This window comes from Cetorhinus maximus, unplaced genomic scaffold, assembly GCF_964194155.1.
Source record: "Cetorhinus maximus unplaced genomic scaffold, sCetMax3.hap1.1 HAP1_SCAFFOLD_791, whole genome shotgun sequence".
Taxonomy (NCBI): Eukaryota; Metazoa; Chordata; class Chondrichthyes; order Lamniformes; family Cetorhinidae; genus Cetorhinus; species Cetorhinus maximus.
The window spans coordinates 139,748-159,434 of record NW_027596733.1 but is presented as its reverse complement, the minus strand read 5'-3'; the positions used below and the strand labels follow the sequence as shown (position 1 = coordinate 159,434).

Below are 19,687 nucleotides of genomic sequence, written 5' to 3'. Positions count from 1 at the left end.
GACAGTGGGAGGGGCCACAGTGACAGTGGGAGGGGCCACGGTGACAGTGGGAGGGGCCACGGTGACAGTGGGAGGGGCCACGGTGACAGTGGGAGGGGCCACGGTGACAGTGGGTGCTGCGGGATATCAGTGGGAGGGGCTAGATGGCAGGGGGCGAGGACAGAATTCAATGGGTGGGGGTGGCTGGGGCTGGAACAGTGGGTGGAGCCTGGGTGTCAGTGGGTGGGGCCTCAAGGACAGTGGGCGGAGCCTCAGTGACAGCAGGCGGGGCCTTTGGTTTATTTTACTCTTTCCATTATCCAATCTGATCAATGCCTTTCTCTCAGACAGAAACCAGGGATTAAAGCTCAGTGTTCACTGTCCCTGCTGCACCTTCATCCCATCGTCAAATAACATCATCTCCAATCGGAGCGAGGAGCTCGAGGCCAGGTTCGCAGGTAAGTTGCTCACTGAGGGAGAGGGAACTGACCCGAAACCAGGTCAGCAGAACCTATTGACACGGTTCCATAAAACAGCGTCCCGGTAAAACATCGCCCGGTGAAACATCGCCCGGTAAAACATCGCCCGGTGAAACGTCGCCCGGTAAAACATCGCCCGGTAAAACATCGCCCGGTAAAACATCGCCCGGTAAAACATCGCCCGGTGAAACGTCGCCCGGTAAAACGTCGCCCGGTAAAACGTCGCCCGGTGAAACGTCGCCCGGTGAAACGTCGCCCGGTGAAACGTCGGCCGGTGAAACGTCGCCTGGTAAAACGTCGCCCCGTAAACCGTCGCCCGGTAAACCGTCGCCCGGTAAAACGTCGCCCGGTGAAACGTCGCCCGGTGAAACGTCGCCCGGCGAAACGTCGCCCCGTAAACCGTCGCCCGGTAAACCGTCGCCCGGTAAACCGTCGCCCGGTAAACCATCGCATCGTAAACCGTCGCCCCGTAAACCGTCGCCCCATAAACCGTCGCCCCGTAAAACATCGCATCGTAAATCCGCACCGCGTAAAACATCGTCCTGCAAAACGGCGTCCCATATAACAGCATCCCGTTAAACATCACTGCGGAAAACATTGTCCCGTAAAATCACACCCTGTGAAACATCGCCCTGTAACACAGCGTCCCGCAAAACATCGCCCCGCAAAACATCGCCCCGCAAAACATCGCCCCGCAAAACAGCGTCCTGTAAAGCAACATCCTGTAAAACAACATCCTGTAAGACATCATCCTGTAAAACATTGCGGAAAACACCGCCCCTTAAAACAGTTCCCCACAAAACTGCGAATGGAAAACATCACCCTGCAAAACAGCGTCCTGTAAAACAGCGTCCTGTAAAACAGCACCTGTAAAACAGCGCCTGTAATACAGCGTCCCATAAATGATCGCCCTGTAAAGCATCTCCCTGTAAAACAGCATCATGTAGAACAGCGCCCTGTAAAACAGTGACCCGGAAAACATTGCCCTGTAAAACATCGCCCCGTAAAACATCGCCCCCTAAAACATCGTCTCGTAAAACATCGCCCCGTAAAACATCGCCCCGTAAAACATCGTCCTGTAAGACATCGTCCTGTAAAACAGCGTCCTGTAAAACAGCGTCCTGTAAAACATCGCCCTGTAAAACAGCGTCCTGTAAATCAGCGTCCTGTAAATCAGCGTCCTGTAAAACATCGTTCTGTAAAACATCGTCCTGTAAAACATCGTCCTTTAAAACATCGTCCTGTAAAGCATCATCCTGTAAAACATAGCCCTGTAAAACAGCATCCTGTAAAACATAGCCCTGTAAAACAGCATCCTGTAAAACATCATCCTGTAAAACATCATCCTGTAAAGCATCATCCTGTAAAACATAGCCCTGTAAAACAGCATCCTGTAAAACATCATCCTGTAAAACATCATCCTGTAAAGCATCATCCTGTAAAACATAGCCCTGTAAAACAGCATCCTGTAAAACGTCATCCTGTAAAACATCATCCTGTAAAACATCATCCTGTAAAACATCATCCTGTAAAACATTATGCTGTAAAACAGCGTCCTGTAAAACAGCGTCCTGTAAAACATTATGCTGTAAAACATCATCCTGTAAAACATTATGCTGTAAAAGAGCGTCCTGTAAAACAGCGTCCTGTAAAACAGCATCCTGTAAAACATCATCCTGTAAAACATCATCCTGTAAAACATTATGCTGTAAAACAGCGTCCTGTAAAACAGCGTGCTGTAAAACATCATCCTGTAAAACATGGCCCTGTAAAACAGCATCCTGTAAAACATCATCCAGTAAAACATCGCCCTGTAAAACATCGCCCCGTAAAACATCGCCCCGCAAAACAACGTCCCGCAAAACAGCGTCCTGCAAAACAGCGTTCTGTAAAACAACGTTCTGTAAAACAACGTTCTGTAAAACAGTGTCCTGTAAAACAGCGTCCTGTAAAACAGCGTCCTGCAAAGCAGCGTCCTGCAAAGCAGCGTCCTGCAAAGCAGCGTCCTGTAAAACAGCGTCCTGTAAAACAGCGTTCTGTAAAACATCATCCTGTAAAACATGGCCCTGTAAAACGGCGTTCTATGAAACAGTGTGCTGTAAAACAGCGTCCTGTAAAACATCACCCTGCAAAACAGCGTCCTGCAAAACAGCGTCCTGCAAAACAGCGTCCTGCAAAACAGCGTCCTGCAAAACAGCATCCTGTAAAACAGCGTCCTGTAAAACATCATCCTGTAACACATCATCCTGTAAAACAGCGTCCTGTAAAACAGCGTCCTGTAAAACATCATCCTGTAAAACATCATCCTGTAAAGCATCATCCTGTAAAACATGGCCGTGTAAAACAGCATCCTGTAAAACATCATCCTGTAAAACAGCGTCCTAGTAAAACAGCGTCCTGTAAAACATGGCCCTGTAAAACGGCGTTCTGTAAAACAGCGTCCTGTAAATCAGCGTCCTGTAAATCAGCGTCCTGTAAAACAGCGCCCCGTAAAACATTGCCCCGTAAAACATTGCCCCGTAAAACAGCGTTCTATAAAACAGCATCCTGTAAAACAGCGTCCTGTAAAACATCGCCCTGTAAAACAGCGTCCTGTAAAACATCATCCTGTAAAGCATCATCCTGTAAAGCATCATCCTGTAAAGCATCATCCTGTAAAACATAGCCCTGTAAAACAGCATCCTGTAAAACAGCGTCCTGTAAAGCATCATCCTGTAAAGCATCATCCTGTAAAGCATCATCCTGTAAAGCATCGCCCTGTAAAACAGCGTCCTGTAAAACATCGCCCTGTAAAACATCCCCCTGTAAAACATCGCCCTGTAAAACAGCGTCCTGTAAAACAGCATCCTGTAAAACGTCATCCTGTAAAACGTCATCCTGTAAAACAGCGTGCTGTAAAACGTCATTCTGTAAAACATCATCCTGTAAAACAGCGTCCCGTAAAACAGCGTCCTGTAAAACGTCATCCTGTAAAACATCATCCTGTAAAACAGCGTCCTGTAAAACGTCATCCTGTAAAACGTCATCCTGTAAAACATCATCCTGTAAAACAGCGTCCAGTAAAACGTCATCCTGTAAAACATCATCCTGTAAAACATCATCCTGTAAAACATCATCCTGTAAAGCATCATCCTGTAAAGCATCATCCTTGTAAAACATAGCCCTGTAAAACAGCATCCTGTAAAACATCATCCTGTAAAGCATCATCCTGTAAAGCATCATCCTGTAAAACATAGCCCTGTAAAACAGCGTCCTGTAAAACAGCGTCCTGTAAAACAGCGTCCTGTAAAACAGCGTTCTGTAAAACAGCGCCCTATAAAACAGCGTCCTGTAAAACATCATCCTGTAAAACAGCGTCCAGTAAAACATCATCCTGTAAAACAGCGTCCTGTAAAACATCATCCTGTAAAACATCATTCTGTAAAACATCGCCCTGTAAAACAGCGCCCTGTAAAACAGCGTCCTGTAAAAGAGCGTTCTGTAAAACATCATCCTGTAAAACATCGCCCTGTAAAACATCGCCCTGTAAAACAGCGCCCTGTAAAACAGCGTCCTGTAAAACAGCGTCCTGTAAAACAGCATTCTGTAAAACAATGTTCTGTAAAACAACGTCCTGTTAATCGGCGTTCTGTAAAACAGCGTTCTGTAAAACAGCGCCCTGTAAAACAGCGTCCTGTAAAACAGCATTCTGTAAAACAACGTTCTGTAAAACAGCGTTCTGTAAAACAGCGCCCTGTAAAACAGCGTCCTGTAAAACAGCGTTCTGTAAAACAACGTTCTGTAAAACAGCGTTCTGTAAAACAGCGCCCTGCAAAACAGCGCCCTGTAAAACAGCGTCCTGTAAAACAGCGTCCTGCAAAACGGCGTACTGTAAATCGGCGTCCTGTAAAACATCATCCTGTAAAACATCGCCCTGTAAAACAGCGCCCTGTAAAACAGCGTTCTGTAAAACATCGCCCTGTAAAACATCGCCCTGTAAAACATCGCCCTGTAAAACATCGCCCTGTAAAACAGCGCCCTGTAAAACAGCGTCCTGTAAAACAGCGTTCTGTAAAACAGCGTCCTGCAAAACAGCGTCCTGTAAAACAGCATTCTGTAAAACAACGTTCTGTAAAACAGTGTCCTGTAAATTGGCGTCCTGTAAAACAGCGTTCTGTAAAACAACGTTCTGTAAAACAGCGTTCTGTAAAACAGCGCCCTGTAAAACAGCGTCCTGTAAAACAACGTTCTGTAAAACAGCGTTCTGTAAAACAGCGCCCTGTAAAACAGCGTCCTGTAAAACAGCGTTCTGTAAAACAACGTTCTGTAAATCAGCGTTCTGTAAAACAGCGTCCTGCAAAACAGCGCCCTGTAAAACAGCATTCTGTAAAACAGCGTCCTGCAAAACAGCGTACTGTAAATCGGCGTCCTGTAAAACATCATCCTGTAAAGCATCGTCCTGTAAAACAGCGTCATATAAAACATCATCCTGTAAAAGATCACCCTGTAATACATCATCCTGTAAAACATCATTCTGTAAAGCATCATCCTGTAAAACATGGCCCTGTAAAACAGCATCCTGTAAAACGTCATCCTGTAAAACAGCATCCTGTAAAACAGCGTCCTGCAAAACAGCGTTCTGCAAAACAGCGTTCTGCAAAACAGCGTTCTGCAAAACAGTGTTCTGTAAAATAGCGTCCTGCAAAACAGCGTCCTGTAAAACAGCGTTCTGTAAAACAACGTGTTGTAACTAGCGTCCTGTAAAACAGCGTCCTGCATAACAGCGTCCTGTAAAACAGCGTCCTGTAAAACAGCGTCCTGTAAAACAGCGTCCTGTAAAACAGCGTCCTGTCAAACAGCGTTCTGTAAAACATCATCCTGTAAAACATGGCCCTGTAAAACGGCGTTCTGTAACACAGCGTCCTGTAAAACATTGCCCTGTTAAACAGCACCCTGTAAAACAGCGTTCTGTAAAACAGCGTCCTGTAAAACAGCATCCTGTAAAACATTGCCCTGTAAATCAGCGTCCTGTAAAACAGCGTCCTGTAAAACAGCGTCCTGTAAATCAGCGTCCTGTAAAACATCATCTTGTAAAGCATCATCCTGTAAAGCATCATCCTGTAAAACATGGCCCTGTAAAACAGCCTCCTGTAAAACGTTATCCTGTAAAACATCATCCTGTAAAACATCATCCTGTAAAACATCATCCTGTAAAACATCATCCTGTAAAACAGCGTCCTGTAAAACAGCGTCCTGAAAAACATGGCCCTGTAAAACGGCGTCCTGTAAAACAGCGTCCTGTTAATCAGCGTCCTGTAAATCAGCGTCCTGTAAATCAGCGTCCTGTAAAACAGCATTCTGTTAAACTGCGTCCCGTAAAACAGTGTCCTGTAAAACAGCGTCCTGTAAAACAGCGTTCTGTAAAACAACGTTCTGTAAAACAGCGTTCTGTAAAACAGCGTCCTGCAAAACAGCGTCCTGCAAAACAGCGTCCTGTAAAACAGCATTCTGTAAAACAACGTTCTGTAAAACATCATCCTGTAAAGCATCGTCCTGTAAAACAGCGTCCTATAAAACATCATCCTGTAAAACATCACCCTGTAATACATCATCCTGTAAAACATCATTCTGTAAAGCATCATCCTGTAAAACATGGCCCTGTAAAACAGCATCCTGTAAAACGTCATCCTGTAAAACAGCATCCTGTAAAACAGCGTCCTGTAAAACAGCGTTCTGCAAAACAGCGTTCTGCAAAACAGTGTTCTGTAAAACAGCGTTCTGTAAAACAGCGTCCTGCAAAACAGCGTCCTGTAAAACAGCGTTCTGTAAAACAGCGTCCTGCAAAACAGCCTCCTGTAAAACAGCGTCCTGTAAAACAGCGTCCTGCATAACAGCGTCCTGCATAACAGTGTCCTGTAAAACAGCGTCCTGTAAAACAGCGTCCTGTAAAACAGCGTTCTGTAAAACAGCGTCCTGTCAAACAGCGTTCTGTAAAACATCATCCTGTAAAACATGGCCCTGTAAAACGGCGTTCTGTAAAACAGCATCCTGTAAAACAGCGTCCTGTAAAACATTGCCCTGTAAAACATTGCCCTGTTAAACAGCACCCTGTAAAACAGCGTTCTGCAAAACAGCGTCCTGTAAAACAGCATCCTGTAAAACATTGCCCTGTAAAACAGCGTCCAGTAAAACGTCATCCTGTAAAACGTCATCCTGTAAAACATCATCCTGTAAAGCATCATCCTGTAAAGCATCATCCTGTAAAGCATCATCCTTGTAAAACATAGCCCTGTAAAACAGCATCCTGTAAAACATCATCCTGTAAAACATAGCCCTGTAAAACAGCATCCTGTAAAACAGCGCCCTGTAAAACAGCGTTCTGTAAAACAACGTTCTGTAAAACAGCATCCTGTAAAACAGCGCCCTATAAAACAGTGTCCTGTAAAACATCATCCTGTAAAACAGCGTCCAGTAAAACATCATCCTGTAAAACAGCGTCCTGTAAAACATCATCCTGTAAAACATCATTCTGTAAAACATCGCCCTGTAAAACAGCGCCCTGTAAAACAGCGCCCTGTAAAACAGCGTCCTGTAAAAGAGCGTTCTGTAAAACATCATCCTGTAAAACATCATCCTGTAAAACATCGCCCTGTAAAACATCGCCCTGTAAAACAGCGCCCTGTAAAACAGCGTCCTGTAAAACAGCGCCCTGTAAAACAATGTTCTGTAAAACAGCGTCCTGTTAATTGGCGTTCTGTAAAACAGCGTTCTGTAAAACAGCGCCCTGTAAAACAGCGTCCTGTAAAACAGCGTTCTGTAAAACAACGTTCTGTAAAACAGCGTTCTGTAAAACAGCGCCCTGTAAAACAGCGTCCTGTAAAACAGCGTCCTGTAAAACAACGTTCTGTAAAACAGCGTTCTGTAAAACAGCGTCCTGCAAAACAGCGCCCTGTAAAACAGCGTTCTGTAAAACAGCGTCCTGCAAAACGGCGTACTGTAAAACATCATCCTGTAAAACATCGCCCTGTAAAACAGCGCCCTGTAAAACAGCGTCCTGTAAAACAGCGTTCTGTAAAACAGCGGCTTGTAAAACAGCGTCTTGTAAAACAGCGTCCTTTAAAACAGCGTCCTGTAAAAGAGCGTTCTGTAAAACATCATCCTGTAAAACATCGCCCTGTAAAACATCGCCCTGTAAAACATCGCCCTGTAAAACAGCGCCCTGTAAAACAGCGTCCTGTAAAACAGCGCCCTGTAAAACAGCGTCCTGTAAAACAGCGTTCTGTAAAACAACGTTCTGTAAAACAACGTTCTGTAAAACAGCGTCCTGTAAAACAGCGTTCTGTAAAACAACGTTCTGTAAATCAGCGTTCTGTAAAACAGCGTCCTGCAAAACAGCGCCCTGTAAAACAGCGTTCTGTAAAACAGCGTCCTGCAAAACAGCGTACTGTAAATCGGCGTCCTGTAAAACATCATCCTGTAAAGCATCGTCCTGTAAAACAGCGTCCTATAAAACATCATCCTGTAAAAGATCACCCTGTAATACATCATCCTGTAAAACATCATTCTGTAAAGCATCATCCTGTAAAACATGGCCCTGTAAAACAGCATCCTGTAAAACGTCATCCTGTAAAACAGCATCCTGTAAAACAGCGTCCTGCAAAACAGCGTTCTGCAAAACAGCGTTCTGCAAAACAGCGTTCTGTAAAACAGCGTTCTGTAAAACAGCGTCCTGCAAAACAGCGTCCTGTAAAACAGCGTCCTGTAAAACAGCGTTCTGTAAAACAGCGTCCTGCAAAACAGCGTCCTGTAAAACAGCGTCCTGTAAAACAGCGTCCTGCATAACAGCGTCCTGCATAACAGTGTCCTGTAAAACAGCGTCCTGTAAAACAGCGTCCTGTAAAACAGCGTTCTGTAAAACAGCGTCCTGTCAAACAGCGTTCTGTAAAACATCATCCTGTAAAACATGGCCCTGTAAAACGGCGTTCTGTAAAACATCATCCTGTAAAACATTGCCCTGTAAAACATTGCCCTGTTAAACAGCACCCTGTAAAACAGCGTTCTGCAAAACAGCGTCCTGTAAAACAGCATCCTGTAAAACATTGCCCTGTAAAACAGCGTCCAGTAAAACGTCATCCTGTAAAACGTCATCCTGTAAAGCATCATCCTGTAAAGCATCATCCTGTAAAGCATCATCCTGTAAAGCATCATCCTTGTAAAACATAGCCCTGTAAAACAGCATCCTGTAGAACATCATCCTGTAAAACATAGCCCTGTAAAACAGCGCCCTGTAAAATAGCGTCCTGTAAAACAGCGTTCTGTAAAACAGCGTCCTGTCAAACAGCGTTCTGTAAAACATCATCCTGTAAAACATGGCCCTGTAAAACGGCGTTCTGTAAAACAGCATCCTGTAAAACAGCGTCCTGTAAAACATTGCCCTGTAAAACATTGCCCTGTTAAACAGCACCCTGTAAAACAGCGTTCTGCAAAACAGCGTCCTGTAAAACAGCATCCTGTAAAACATTGCCCTGTAAAACAGCGTCCAGTAAAACGTCATCCTGTAAAACGTCATCCTGTAAAACATCATCCTGTAAAGCATCATCCTGTAAAGCATCATCCTGTAAAGCATCATCCTTGTAAAACATAGCCCTGTAAAACAGCATCCTGTAAAACATCATCCTGTAAAACATAGCCCTGTAAAACAGCATCCTGTAAAACAGCGCCCTGTAAAACAGCGTCCTGTAAAACAGCGTTCTGTAAAACAACGTTCTGTAAAACAGCATCCTGTAAAACAGCGCCCTATAAAACAGTGTCCTGTAAAACATCATCCTGTAAAACAGCGTCCAGTAAAACATCATCCTGTAAAACAGCGTCCTGTAAAACATCATCCTGTAAAACATCATTCTGTAAAACATCGCCCTGTAAAACAGCACCCTGTAAAACAGCGCCCTGTAAAACAGCGTCCTGTAAAAGAGCGTTCTGTAAAACATCATCCTGTAAAACATCGCCCTGTAAAACATCGCCCTGTAAAACAGCGCCCTGTAAAACAGCGTCCTGTAAAACAGCATTCTGTAAAACAATGTTCTATAAAACAGCGTCCTGTTAATTGGCGTTGTGTAAAACAGCGTTCTGTAAAACAGCGCCCTGTAAAACAGCGTTCTGTAAAACAGCGTTCTGTAAAACAACGTTCTGTAAAACAGCGTTCTGTAAAACAGCGCCCTGTAAAACAGCGTCCTGTAAAACAGCGTCCTGTAAAACAGCGTTCTGTAAAACAGCGTTCTGTAAAACAGCGTCCTGCAAAACAGCGCCCTGTAAAACAGCGTTCTGTAAAACAGCGTCCTGCAAAACGGCGTACTGTAAAACATCATCCTGTAAAACATCGCCCTGTAAAAGAGCGCCCTGTAAAACAGCGTCCTGTAAAACAGCGGCCTGTAAAACAGCGGCCTGTAAAACAGCGTCTTGTAAAACAGCGTCCTTTAAAACAGCGTCCTGTAAAAGAGCGTTCTGTAAAACATCATCCTGTAAAACATCATCCTGTAAAACATCGCCCTGTAAAACATCGCCCTGTAAAACAGCGCCCTGTAAAACAGCGTTCTGTAAAACAGCGCCCTGTAAAACAGCGTTCTGTAAAACAGCGTCCTGTAAAACAGCGTTCTGTAAAACAACGTTCTGTAAAACAACGTTCTGTAAAACAGCGTCCTGTAAAACAGCGTTCTGTAAAACAACGTTCTGTAAATCAGCGTTCTGTAAAACAGCGTCCTGCAAAACAGCGCCCTGTAAAACAGCGTTCTGTAAAACAGCGTCCTGCAAAACAGCGTACTGTAAATTGGCGTCCTGTAAAACATCATCCTGTAAAGCATCGTCCTGTAAAACAGCGTCCTATAAAACATCATCCTGTAAAAGATCACCCTGTAATACATCATCCTGTAAAACATCATTCTGTAAAGCATCATCCTGTAAAACATGGCCCTGTAAAACAGCATCCTGTAAAACGTCATCCTGTAAAACAGCATCTTGTAAAACAGCGTCCTGCAAAACAGCGTTCTGCAAAACAGCGTTCTGCAAAACAGCGTTCTGCAAAACAGCGTTCTGTAAAACAGCGTTGTGTAAAACAGCGTCCTGCAAAACAGCGTCCTGTAAAACAGCGTCCTGTAAAACAGCGTTCTGTAAAACAGCGTCCTGCAAAACAGCGTCCTGTAAAACAGCGTCCTGTAAAACAGCGTCCTGCATAACAGCGTCCTGCATAACAGTGTCCTGTAAAACAGCGTCCTGTAAAACAGCGTCCTGTAAAACAGCGTTCTGTAAAACAGCGTCCTGTCAAACAGCGTTCTGTAAAACATCATCCTGTAAAACATGGCCCTGTAAAACGGCGTTCTGTAAAACAGCATCCTGTAAAACAGCGTCCTGTAAAACATTGCCCTGTAAAACATTGCCCTGTTAAACAGCACCCTGTAAAACAGCGTTCTGCAAAACAGCGTCCTGTAAAACAGCATCCTGTAAAACATTGCCCTGTAAAACAGCGTCCAGTAAAACGTCATCCTGTAAAACGTCATCCTGTAAAACATCATCCTGTAAAGCATCATCCTGTAAAGCATCATCCTGTAAAGCATCATCCTTGTAAAACATAGCCCTGTAAAACAGCATCCTGTAAAACATCATCCTGTAAAACATAGCCCTGTAAAACAGCGCCCTGTAAAATAGCGTCCTGTAAAACAGCGTTCTGTAAAAAAACGTTCTGTAAAACAGCATCCTGTAAAACAGCGCCCTATAAAACAGTGTCCTGTAAAACATCATCCTGTAAAACAGCGTCCAGTAAAACATCATCCTGTAAAACAGCGTCCTGTAAAACATCATCCTGTAAAACATCATTCTGTAAAACATCGCCCTGTAAAACAGCGCCCTGTAAAACAGCACCCTGTAAAACAGCGCCCTGTAAAACAGCGTCCTGTAAAAGAGCGTTCTGTAAAACATCATCCTGTAAAACATCGCCCTGTAAAACATCGCCCTGTAAAACAGCGCCCTGTAAAACAGCGTCCTGTAAAACAGCATTCTGTAAAACAATGTTCTATAAAACAGCGTCCTGTTAATTGGCGTTGTGTAAAACAGCGTTCTGTAAAACAGCGCCCTGTAAAACAGCGTCCTGTAAAACAGCGTTCTGTAAAACAACGTTCTGTAAAACAGCGTTCTGTAAAACAGCGCCCTGTAAAACAGCGCCCTGTAAAACAGCGTCCTGTAAAACAACGTTCTGTAAAACAGCGTTCTGTAAAACAGCGTCCTGCAAAACAGCGCCCTGTAAAACAGCGTTCTGTAAAACAGCGTCCTGCAAAACGGCGTACTGTAAAACATCATCCTGTAAAACATCGCCCTGTAAAACAGCGCCCTGTAAAACAGCGTCCTGTAAAACAGCGGCCTGTAAAACAGCGGCCTGTAAAACAGCGTCTTGTAAAACAGCGTCCTTTAAAACAGCGTCCTGTAAAAGAGCGTTCTGTAAAACATCATCCTGTAAAACATCATCCTGTAAAACATCGCCCTGTAAAACATCGCCCTGTAAAACAGCGCCCTGTAAAACAGCGTCCTGTAAAACAGCGCCCTGTAAAACAGCGTTCTGTAAAACAGCGTCCTGTAAAACAGCGTTCTGTAAAACAACGTTCTGTAAAACAGCGTCCTGTAAAACAGCGTTCTGTAAAACAAAGTTCTGTAAATCAGCGTTCTGTAAAACAGCGTCCTGCAAAACAGCGCCCTGTAAAACAGCGTTCTGTAAAACAGCGTCCTGCAAAACAGCGTACTGTAAATCGGCGTCCTGTAAAACATCATCCTGTAAAGCATCGTCCTGTAAAACAGCGTCCTATAAAACATCATCCTGTAAAAGATCACCCTGTAATACATCATCCTGTAAAACATCATTCTGTAAAGCATCATCCTGTAAAACATGGCCCTGTAAAACAGCATCCTGTAAAACGTCATCCTGTAAAACAGCATCCTGTAAAACAGCGTCCTGCAAAACAGCGTTCTGCAAAACAGCGTTCTGCAAAACAGTGTTCTGTAAAATAGCGTCCTGCAAAACAGTGTCCTGTAAAACAGCGTTCTGTAAAACAACGTGCTGTAACTAGCGTCCTGTAAAACAGCGTCCTGCATAACAGCGTCCAGCATAACAGCGTCCTGTAAAACAGCGTCCTGTAAAACAGCGTCCTGTAAAACAGCGTTCTGTAAAACATCATCCTGTAAAGCATCGTCCTGTAAAACAGCGTCCTATAAAACATCATCCTGTAAAACATCACCCTGTAATACATCATCCTGTAAAACATCATTCTGTAAAGCATCATCCTGTAAAACATGGCCCTGTAAAACAGCATCCTGTAAAACGTCATCCTGTAAAACAGCATCCTGTAAAACAGCGTCCTGCAAAACAGCGTTCTGCAAAACAGCGTTCTGCAAAACAGCGTTCTGTAAAACAGCGTTCTGTAAAACAGCGTCCTGCAAAACAGCGTCCTGCAAAACAGCGTCCTGTAAAACAGCGTCCTGCATAACAGCGTCCTGCATAACAGTGTCCTGTAAAACAGCGTCCTGTAAAACAGCGTCCTGTAAAACAGCGTTCTGTAAAACAGCGTCCTGTCAAACAGCGTTCTGTAAAACATCATCCTGTAAAACATGGCCCTGTAAAACGGCGTTCTGTAAAACAGCATCCTGTAAAACAGCGTCCTGTAAAACATTGCCCTGTAAAACATTGCCCTGTTAAACAGCACCCTGTAAAACAGCGTTCTGCAAAACAGCGTCCTGTAAAACAGCATCCTGTAAAACATTGCCCTGTAAAACAGCGTCCAGTAAAACGTCATCCTGTAAAACGTCATCCTGTAAAACATCATCCTGTAAAGCATCATCCTGTAAAGCATCATCCTTGTAAAACATAGCCCTGTAAAACAGCATCCTGTAAAACATCATCCTGTAAAACATAGCCCTGTAAAACAGCATCCTGTAAAACAGCGCCCTGTAAAACAGCGTCCTGTAAAACAGCGTTCTGTAAAACAACGTTCTGTAAAACAGCATCCTGTAAAACAGCGCCCTATAAAACAGTGTCCTGTAAAACATCATCCTGTAAAACAGCGTCCAGTAAAACATCATCCTGTAAAACAGCGTCCTGTAAAACATCATCCTGTAAAACATCATTCTGTAAAACATCGCCCTGTAAAACAGCGCCCTGTAAAACAGCACCCTGTAAAACAGCGCCCTGTAAAACAGCGTCCTGTAAAAGAGCGTTCTGTAAAACATCATCCTGTAAAACATCGCCCTGTAAAACAGCGCCCTGTAAAACAGCGCCCTGTAAAACAGCATTCTGTAAAACAATGTTCTATAAAACAGCGTCCTGTTAATTGGCGTTGTGTAAAACAGCGTTCTGTAAAACAGCGCCCTGTAAAACAGCGTCCTGTAAAACAGCGTTCTGTAAAACAACGTTCTGTAAAACAGCGTTCTGTAAAACAGCGCCCTGTAAAACAGCGTCCTGTAAAACAGCGTTCTGTAAAACAACGTTCTGTAAAACAGCGTCCTGCAAAACAGCGCCCTGTAAAACAGCGTTCTGTAAAACAGCGTCCTGCAAAACGGCGTACTGTAAAACATCATCCTGTAAAACATCGCCCTGTAAAACAGCGCCCTGTAAAACAGCGTCCTGTAAAACAGCGGCCTGTAAAACAGCGGCCTGTAAAACAGCGTCTTGTAAAACAGCGTCCTTTAAAACAGCGTCCTGTAAAAGAGCGTTCTGTAAAACATCATCCTGTAAAACATCATCCTGTAAAACATCGCCCTGTAAAACAGCACCCTGTAAAACAGCGTCCTGTAAAACAGCGCCCTGTAAAACAGCGTCCTGTAAAACAGCGTCCTGTAAAACAGCGTTCTGTAAAACAACGTTCTGTAAAACAACGTTCTGTAAAACAGCGTCCTGTAAAACAGCGTTCTGTAAAACAACGTTCTGTAAATCAGCGTTCTGTAAAACAGCGTCCTGCAAAACAGCGCCCTGTAAAACAGCGTTCTGTAAAACAGCGTCCTGCAAAACAGCGTACTGTAAATCGGCGTCTTGTAAAACATCATCCTGTAAAGCATCGTCCTGTAAAACAGCGTCCTATAAAACATCATCCTGTAAAAGATCACCCTGTAATACATCATCCTGTAAAACATCATTCTGTAAAGCATCATCCTGTAAAACATGGCCCTGTAAAACAGCATCCTGTAAAACGTCATCCTGTAAAACAGCATCCTGTAAAACAGCGTCCTGCAAAACAGCGTTCTGCAAAACAGCGTTCTGCAAAACAGCGTTCTGTAAAACAGCGTTCTGTAAAACAGCGTCCTGCAAAACAGCGTCCTGTAAAACAGCGTCCTGTAAAACAGCGTTCTGTAAAACAGCGTCCTGCAAAACAGCGTCCTGTAAAACAGCGTCCTGTAAAACAGCGTCCTGCATAACAGCGTCCTGCAAAACAGCGCCCTGTAAAACAGCGTTCTGTAAAACAGCGTCCTGCAAAACGGCGTACTGTAAAACATCATCCTGTAAAACATCGCCCTGTAAAACAGCGCCCTGTAAAACAGCGCCCTGTAAAACAGCGTCCTGTAAAACAGCGGCCTGTAAAACAGCGTCTTGTAAAACAGCGTCCTTTAAAACAGCGTCCTGTAAAAGAGCGTTCTGTAAAACATCATCCTGTAAAACATCATCCTGTAAAACATCGCCCTGTAAAACAGCGCCCTGTAAAACAGCGTCCTGTAAAACAGCGCCCTGTAAAACAGCGTTCTGTAAAACAGCGTTCTGTAAAACAACGTTCTGTAAAACAACGTTCTGTAAAACAGCGTCCTGTAAAACAGCGTTCTGTAAAACAACGTTCTGTAAATCAGCGTTCTGTAAAACAGCGTCCTGCAAAACAGCGCCCTGTAAAACAGCGTTCTGTAAAACAGCGTCCTGCAAAACAGCGTACTGTAAATCGGCGTCCTGTAAAACATCATCCTGTAAAGCATCGTCCTGTAAAACAGCGTCCTATAAAACATCATCCTGTAAAAGATCACCCTGTAATACATCATCCTGTAAAACATCATTCTGTAAAGCATCATCCTGTAAAACATGGCCCTGTAAAACAGCATCCTGTAAAACGTCATCCTGTAAAACAGCATCCTGTAAAACAGCGTCCTGCAAAACAGCGTTCTGCAAAACAGCGTTCTGCAAAACAGCGTTCTGTAAAACAGCGTTCTGTAAAACAGCGTCCTGCAAAACAGCGTCCTGTAAAACGTCATCCTGTAAAACAGCATCCTGTAAAACAGCGTCCTGCAAAACAGCGTTCTGCAAAACAGCGTTCTGCAAAACAGCGTTCTGTAAAACAGCGTTCTGTAAAACAGCGTCCTGCAAAACAGCGTCCTGTAAAACAGCATCCTGTAAAACAGCGTTCTGTAAAACAGCGTCCTGCAAAACAGCGTCCTGTAAAACAGCGTCCTGTAAAACAGCGTCCTGCATAACAGCGTCCTGCATAACAGTGTCCTGTAAAACAGCGTCCTGTAAAACAGCGTTCTGTAAAACAGCGTCCTGTCAAACAGCGTTCTGTAAAACATCATCCTGTAAAACATGGCCCTGTAAAACGGCGTTCTGTAAAACAGCATCCTGTAAAACATTGCCCTGTAAAACATTGCCCTGTTAAACAGCACCCTGTAAAACAGCGTTCTGCAAAACAGCGTCCTGTAAAACAGCATCCTGTAAAACATTGCCCTGTAAAACAGCGTCCAGTAAAACGTCATCCTGTAAAACGTCATCCTGTAAAACATCATCCTGTAAAGCATCATCCTGTAAAGCATCATCCTGTAAAGCATCACCCTTGTAAAACAGCGTCCTGTAAAACATCATCCTGTAAAACATCATCCTGTAAAACATAGCCCTGTAAAACAGCGCCCTGTAAAATAGCGTCCTGTAAAACAGCGTTCTGTAAAACAACGTTCTGTAAAACAGCATCCTGTAAAACAGCGCCCTATAAAACAGTGTCCTGTAAAACATCATCCTGTAAAACAGCGTCCAGTAAAACATCATCCTGTAAAACAGCGTCCTGTAAAACATCATCCTGTAAAACATCATTCTGTAAAACATCGCCCTGTAAAACAGCGCCCTGTAAAACAGCACCCTGTAAAACAGCGCCCTGTAAAACAGCGCCCTGTAAAACAGCGTCCTGTAAAAGAGCGTTCTGTAAAACATCATCCTGTAAAACATCGCCCTGTAAAACATCGCCCTGTAAAACAGCGCCCTGTAAAACAGCGTCCTGTAAAACAGCATTCTGTAAAACAATGTTCTATAAAACAGCGTCCTGTTAATTGGCGTTGTGTAAAACAGCGTTCTGTAAAACAGCGCCCTGTAAAACAGCGTTCGGTAAAACAGCGTTCTGTAAAACAACGTTCTGTAAAACAGCGTTCTGTAAAACAGCGCCCTGTAAAACAGCGCCCTGTAAAACAGCGTCCTGTAAAACAACGTTCTGTAAAACAGCGTTCTGTAAAACAGCGTCCTGCAAAACAGCGCCCTGTAAAACAGCGTTCTGTAAAACAGCGTCCTGCAAAACGGCGTACTGTAAAACATCATCCTGTAAAACATCGCCCTGTAAAACAGCGCCCTGTAAAACAGCGTCCTGTAAAACAGCGGCCTGTAAAACAGCGGCCTGTAAAACAGCGTCTTGTAAAACAGCGTCTTGTAAAACAGCGTCCTGTAAAACAGCGTCCTGTAAAAGAGCGTTCTGTAAAACATCATCCTGTAAAACATCATCCTGTAAAACATCGCCCTGTAAAACATCGCCCTGTAAAACAGCGCCCTGTAAAACAGCGTCCTGTAAAACAGCGCCCTGTAAAACAGCGTTCTGTAAAACAGCGTCCTGTAAAACAGCGTTCTGTAAAACAACGTTCTGTAAAACAGCGTCCTGTAAAACAGCGTTCTGTAAAACAACGTTCTGTAAATCAGCGTTCTGTAAAACAGCGTCCTGCAAAACAGCGCCCTGTAAAACAGCGTTCTGTAAAACAGCGTCCTGCAAAACAGCGTACTGTAAATCGGCGTCCTGTAAAACATCATCCTGTAAAGCATCGTCCTGTAAAACAGCGTCCTATAAAACATCATCCTGTAAAAGATCACCCTGTAATACATCATCCTGTAAAACATCATTCTGTAAAGCATCATCCTGTAAAACATGGCCCTGTAAAACAGCATCCTGTAAAACGTCATCCTGTAAAACAGCATCCTGTAAAACAGCGTCCTGCAAAACAGCGTTCTGCAAAACAGCGTTCTGCAAAACAGTGTTCTGTAAAATAGCATCCTGCAAAACAGTGTCCTGTAAAACAGCGTTCTGTAAAACAACGTGCTGTAACTAGCGTCCTGTAAAACAGCGTCCTGCATAACAGCGTCCAGCATAACAGCGTCCTGTAAAACAGCGTCCTGTAAAACAGCGTCCTGTAAAACAGCGTTCTGTAAAACAGCGTCCTGTCAAACAGCGTTCTGTAAAACATCATCCTGTAAAACATGGCCCTGTAAAACGGTGTTCTGTAAAACAGCGTCCTGTAAAACATTGCCCTGTTAAACAGCACCCTGTAAAACAGCGTTCTGTAAAACAGCGTCCTGTAAAACAGCATCCTGTAAAACATTGCCCTGTAAATCATCGTCCTGTAAATCAGCGTCCTGTAAAACAGCGTCCTGTAAAACAGCATCCTGTAAAGCATCATCCTGTAAAGCATCATCCTGTAAAACATCATCCTGTAAAACAGCGTCCTGTAAAACAGCGTCCTGAAAAACATGGCCCTGTAAAACGGCGTCCTGTAAAACAGCGTCCTGTTAATCAGCGTCCTGTAAATCAGCGTCCTGTAAAACAGCGTTCTGTTAAACTGTGTCCCGTAAAACAGCGTCCTGTAAAACAGCGTCCTGTAAAACAGCGTTCTGTAAAACAACGTTCTGTAAAACAGCGTTCTGTAAAACAGCGTCCTGCAAAACAGCGTCCTGTAAAACAGCATTCTGTAAAACAACGTTCTGTAAAACATCATCCTGTAAAGCATCGTCCTGTAAAACATCGCCCTGTAAAACAGCGCCCTGTAAAACAGCGTCCTGTAAAACAGCGGCCTGTAAAACAGCGGCCTGTAAAACAGCGTCTTGTAAAACAGCGTCCTTTAAAACAGCGTCCTGTAAAAGAGCGTTCTGTAAAACATCATCCTGTAAAACATCATCCTGTAAAACATCGCCCTGTAAAACAGCACCCTGTAAAACAGCGTCCTGTAAAACAGCGCCCTGTAAAACAGCGTCCTGTAAAACAGCGTCCTGTAAAACAGCGTTCTGTAAAACAACGTTCTGTAAAACAACGTTCTGTAAAACAGCGTCCTGTAAAACAGCGTTCTGTAAAACAACGTTCTGTAAATCAGCGTTCTGTAAAACAGCGTCCTGCAAAACAGCGCCCTGTAAAACAGCGTTCTGTAAAACAGCGTCCTGCAAAACAGCGTACTGTAAATCGGCGTCTTGTAAAACATCATCCTGTAAAGCATCGTCCTGTAAAACAGCGTCCTATAAAACATCATCCTGTAAAAGATCACCCTGTAATACATCATCCTGTAAAACATCATTCTGTAAAGCATCATCCTGTAAAACATGGCCCTGTAAAACAGCATCCTGTAAAACGTCATCCTGTAAAACAGCATCCTGTAAAACAGCGTCCTGCAAAACAGCGTTCTGCAAAACAGCGTTCTGCAAAACAGCGTTCTGTAAAACAGCGTTCTGTAAAACAGCGTCCTGCAAAACAGCGTCCTGTAAAACAGCGTCCTGTAAAACAGCGTTCTGTAAAACAGCGTCCTGCAAAACAGCGTCCTGTAAAACAGCGTCCTGTAAAACAGCGTCCTGCATAACAGCGTCCTGCAAAACAGCGCCCTGTAAAACAGCGTTCTGTAAAACAGCGTCCTGCAAAACGGCGTACTGTAAAACATCATCCTGTAAAACATCGCCCTGTAAAACAGCGCCCTGTAAAACAGCGTCCTGTAAAACAGCGGCCTGTAAAACAGCGGCCTGTAAAACAGCGTCTTGTAAAACAGCGTCCTTTAAAACAGCGTCCTGTAAAAGAGCGTTCTGTAAAACATCATCCTGTAAAACATCATCCTGTAAAACATCGCCCTGTAAAACAGCGCCCTGTAAAACAGCGTCCTGTAAAACAGCGCCCTGTAAAACAGCGTTCTGTAAAACAGCGTCCTGTAAAACAGCGTTCTGTAAAACAACGTTCTGTAAAACAACG

General features: G+C 43.9%; 1 protein-coding gene across 1 annotated transcript in view; it reads left to right on the top strand.

Annotated features, from left to right (window-relative positions):
• The window catches only part of LOC144674750 (transforming growth factor beta-2 proprotein-like), a 125,709-nt gene that overhangs the window by 7,315 nt on the left and 98,707 nt on the right, over positions 1-19,687 (top strand). The window contains exon 4 of the mRNA XM_078535970.1: positions 327-437. Within this exon, the coding sequence (XP_078392096.1) occupies positions 327-437 (111 nt within the window). The remainder of the gene's footprint in view (positions 1-326; positions 438-19,687) is intronic.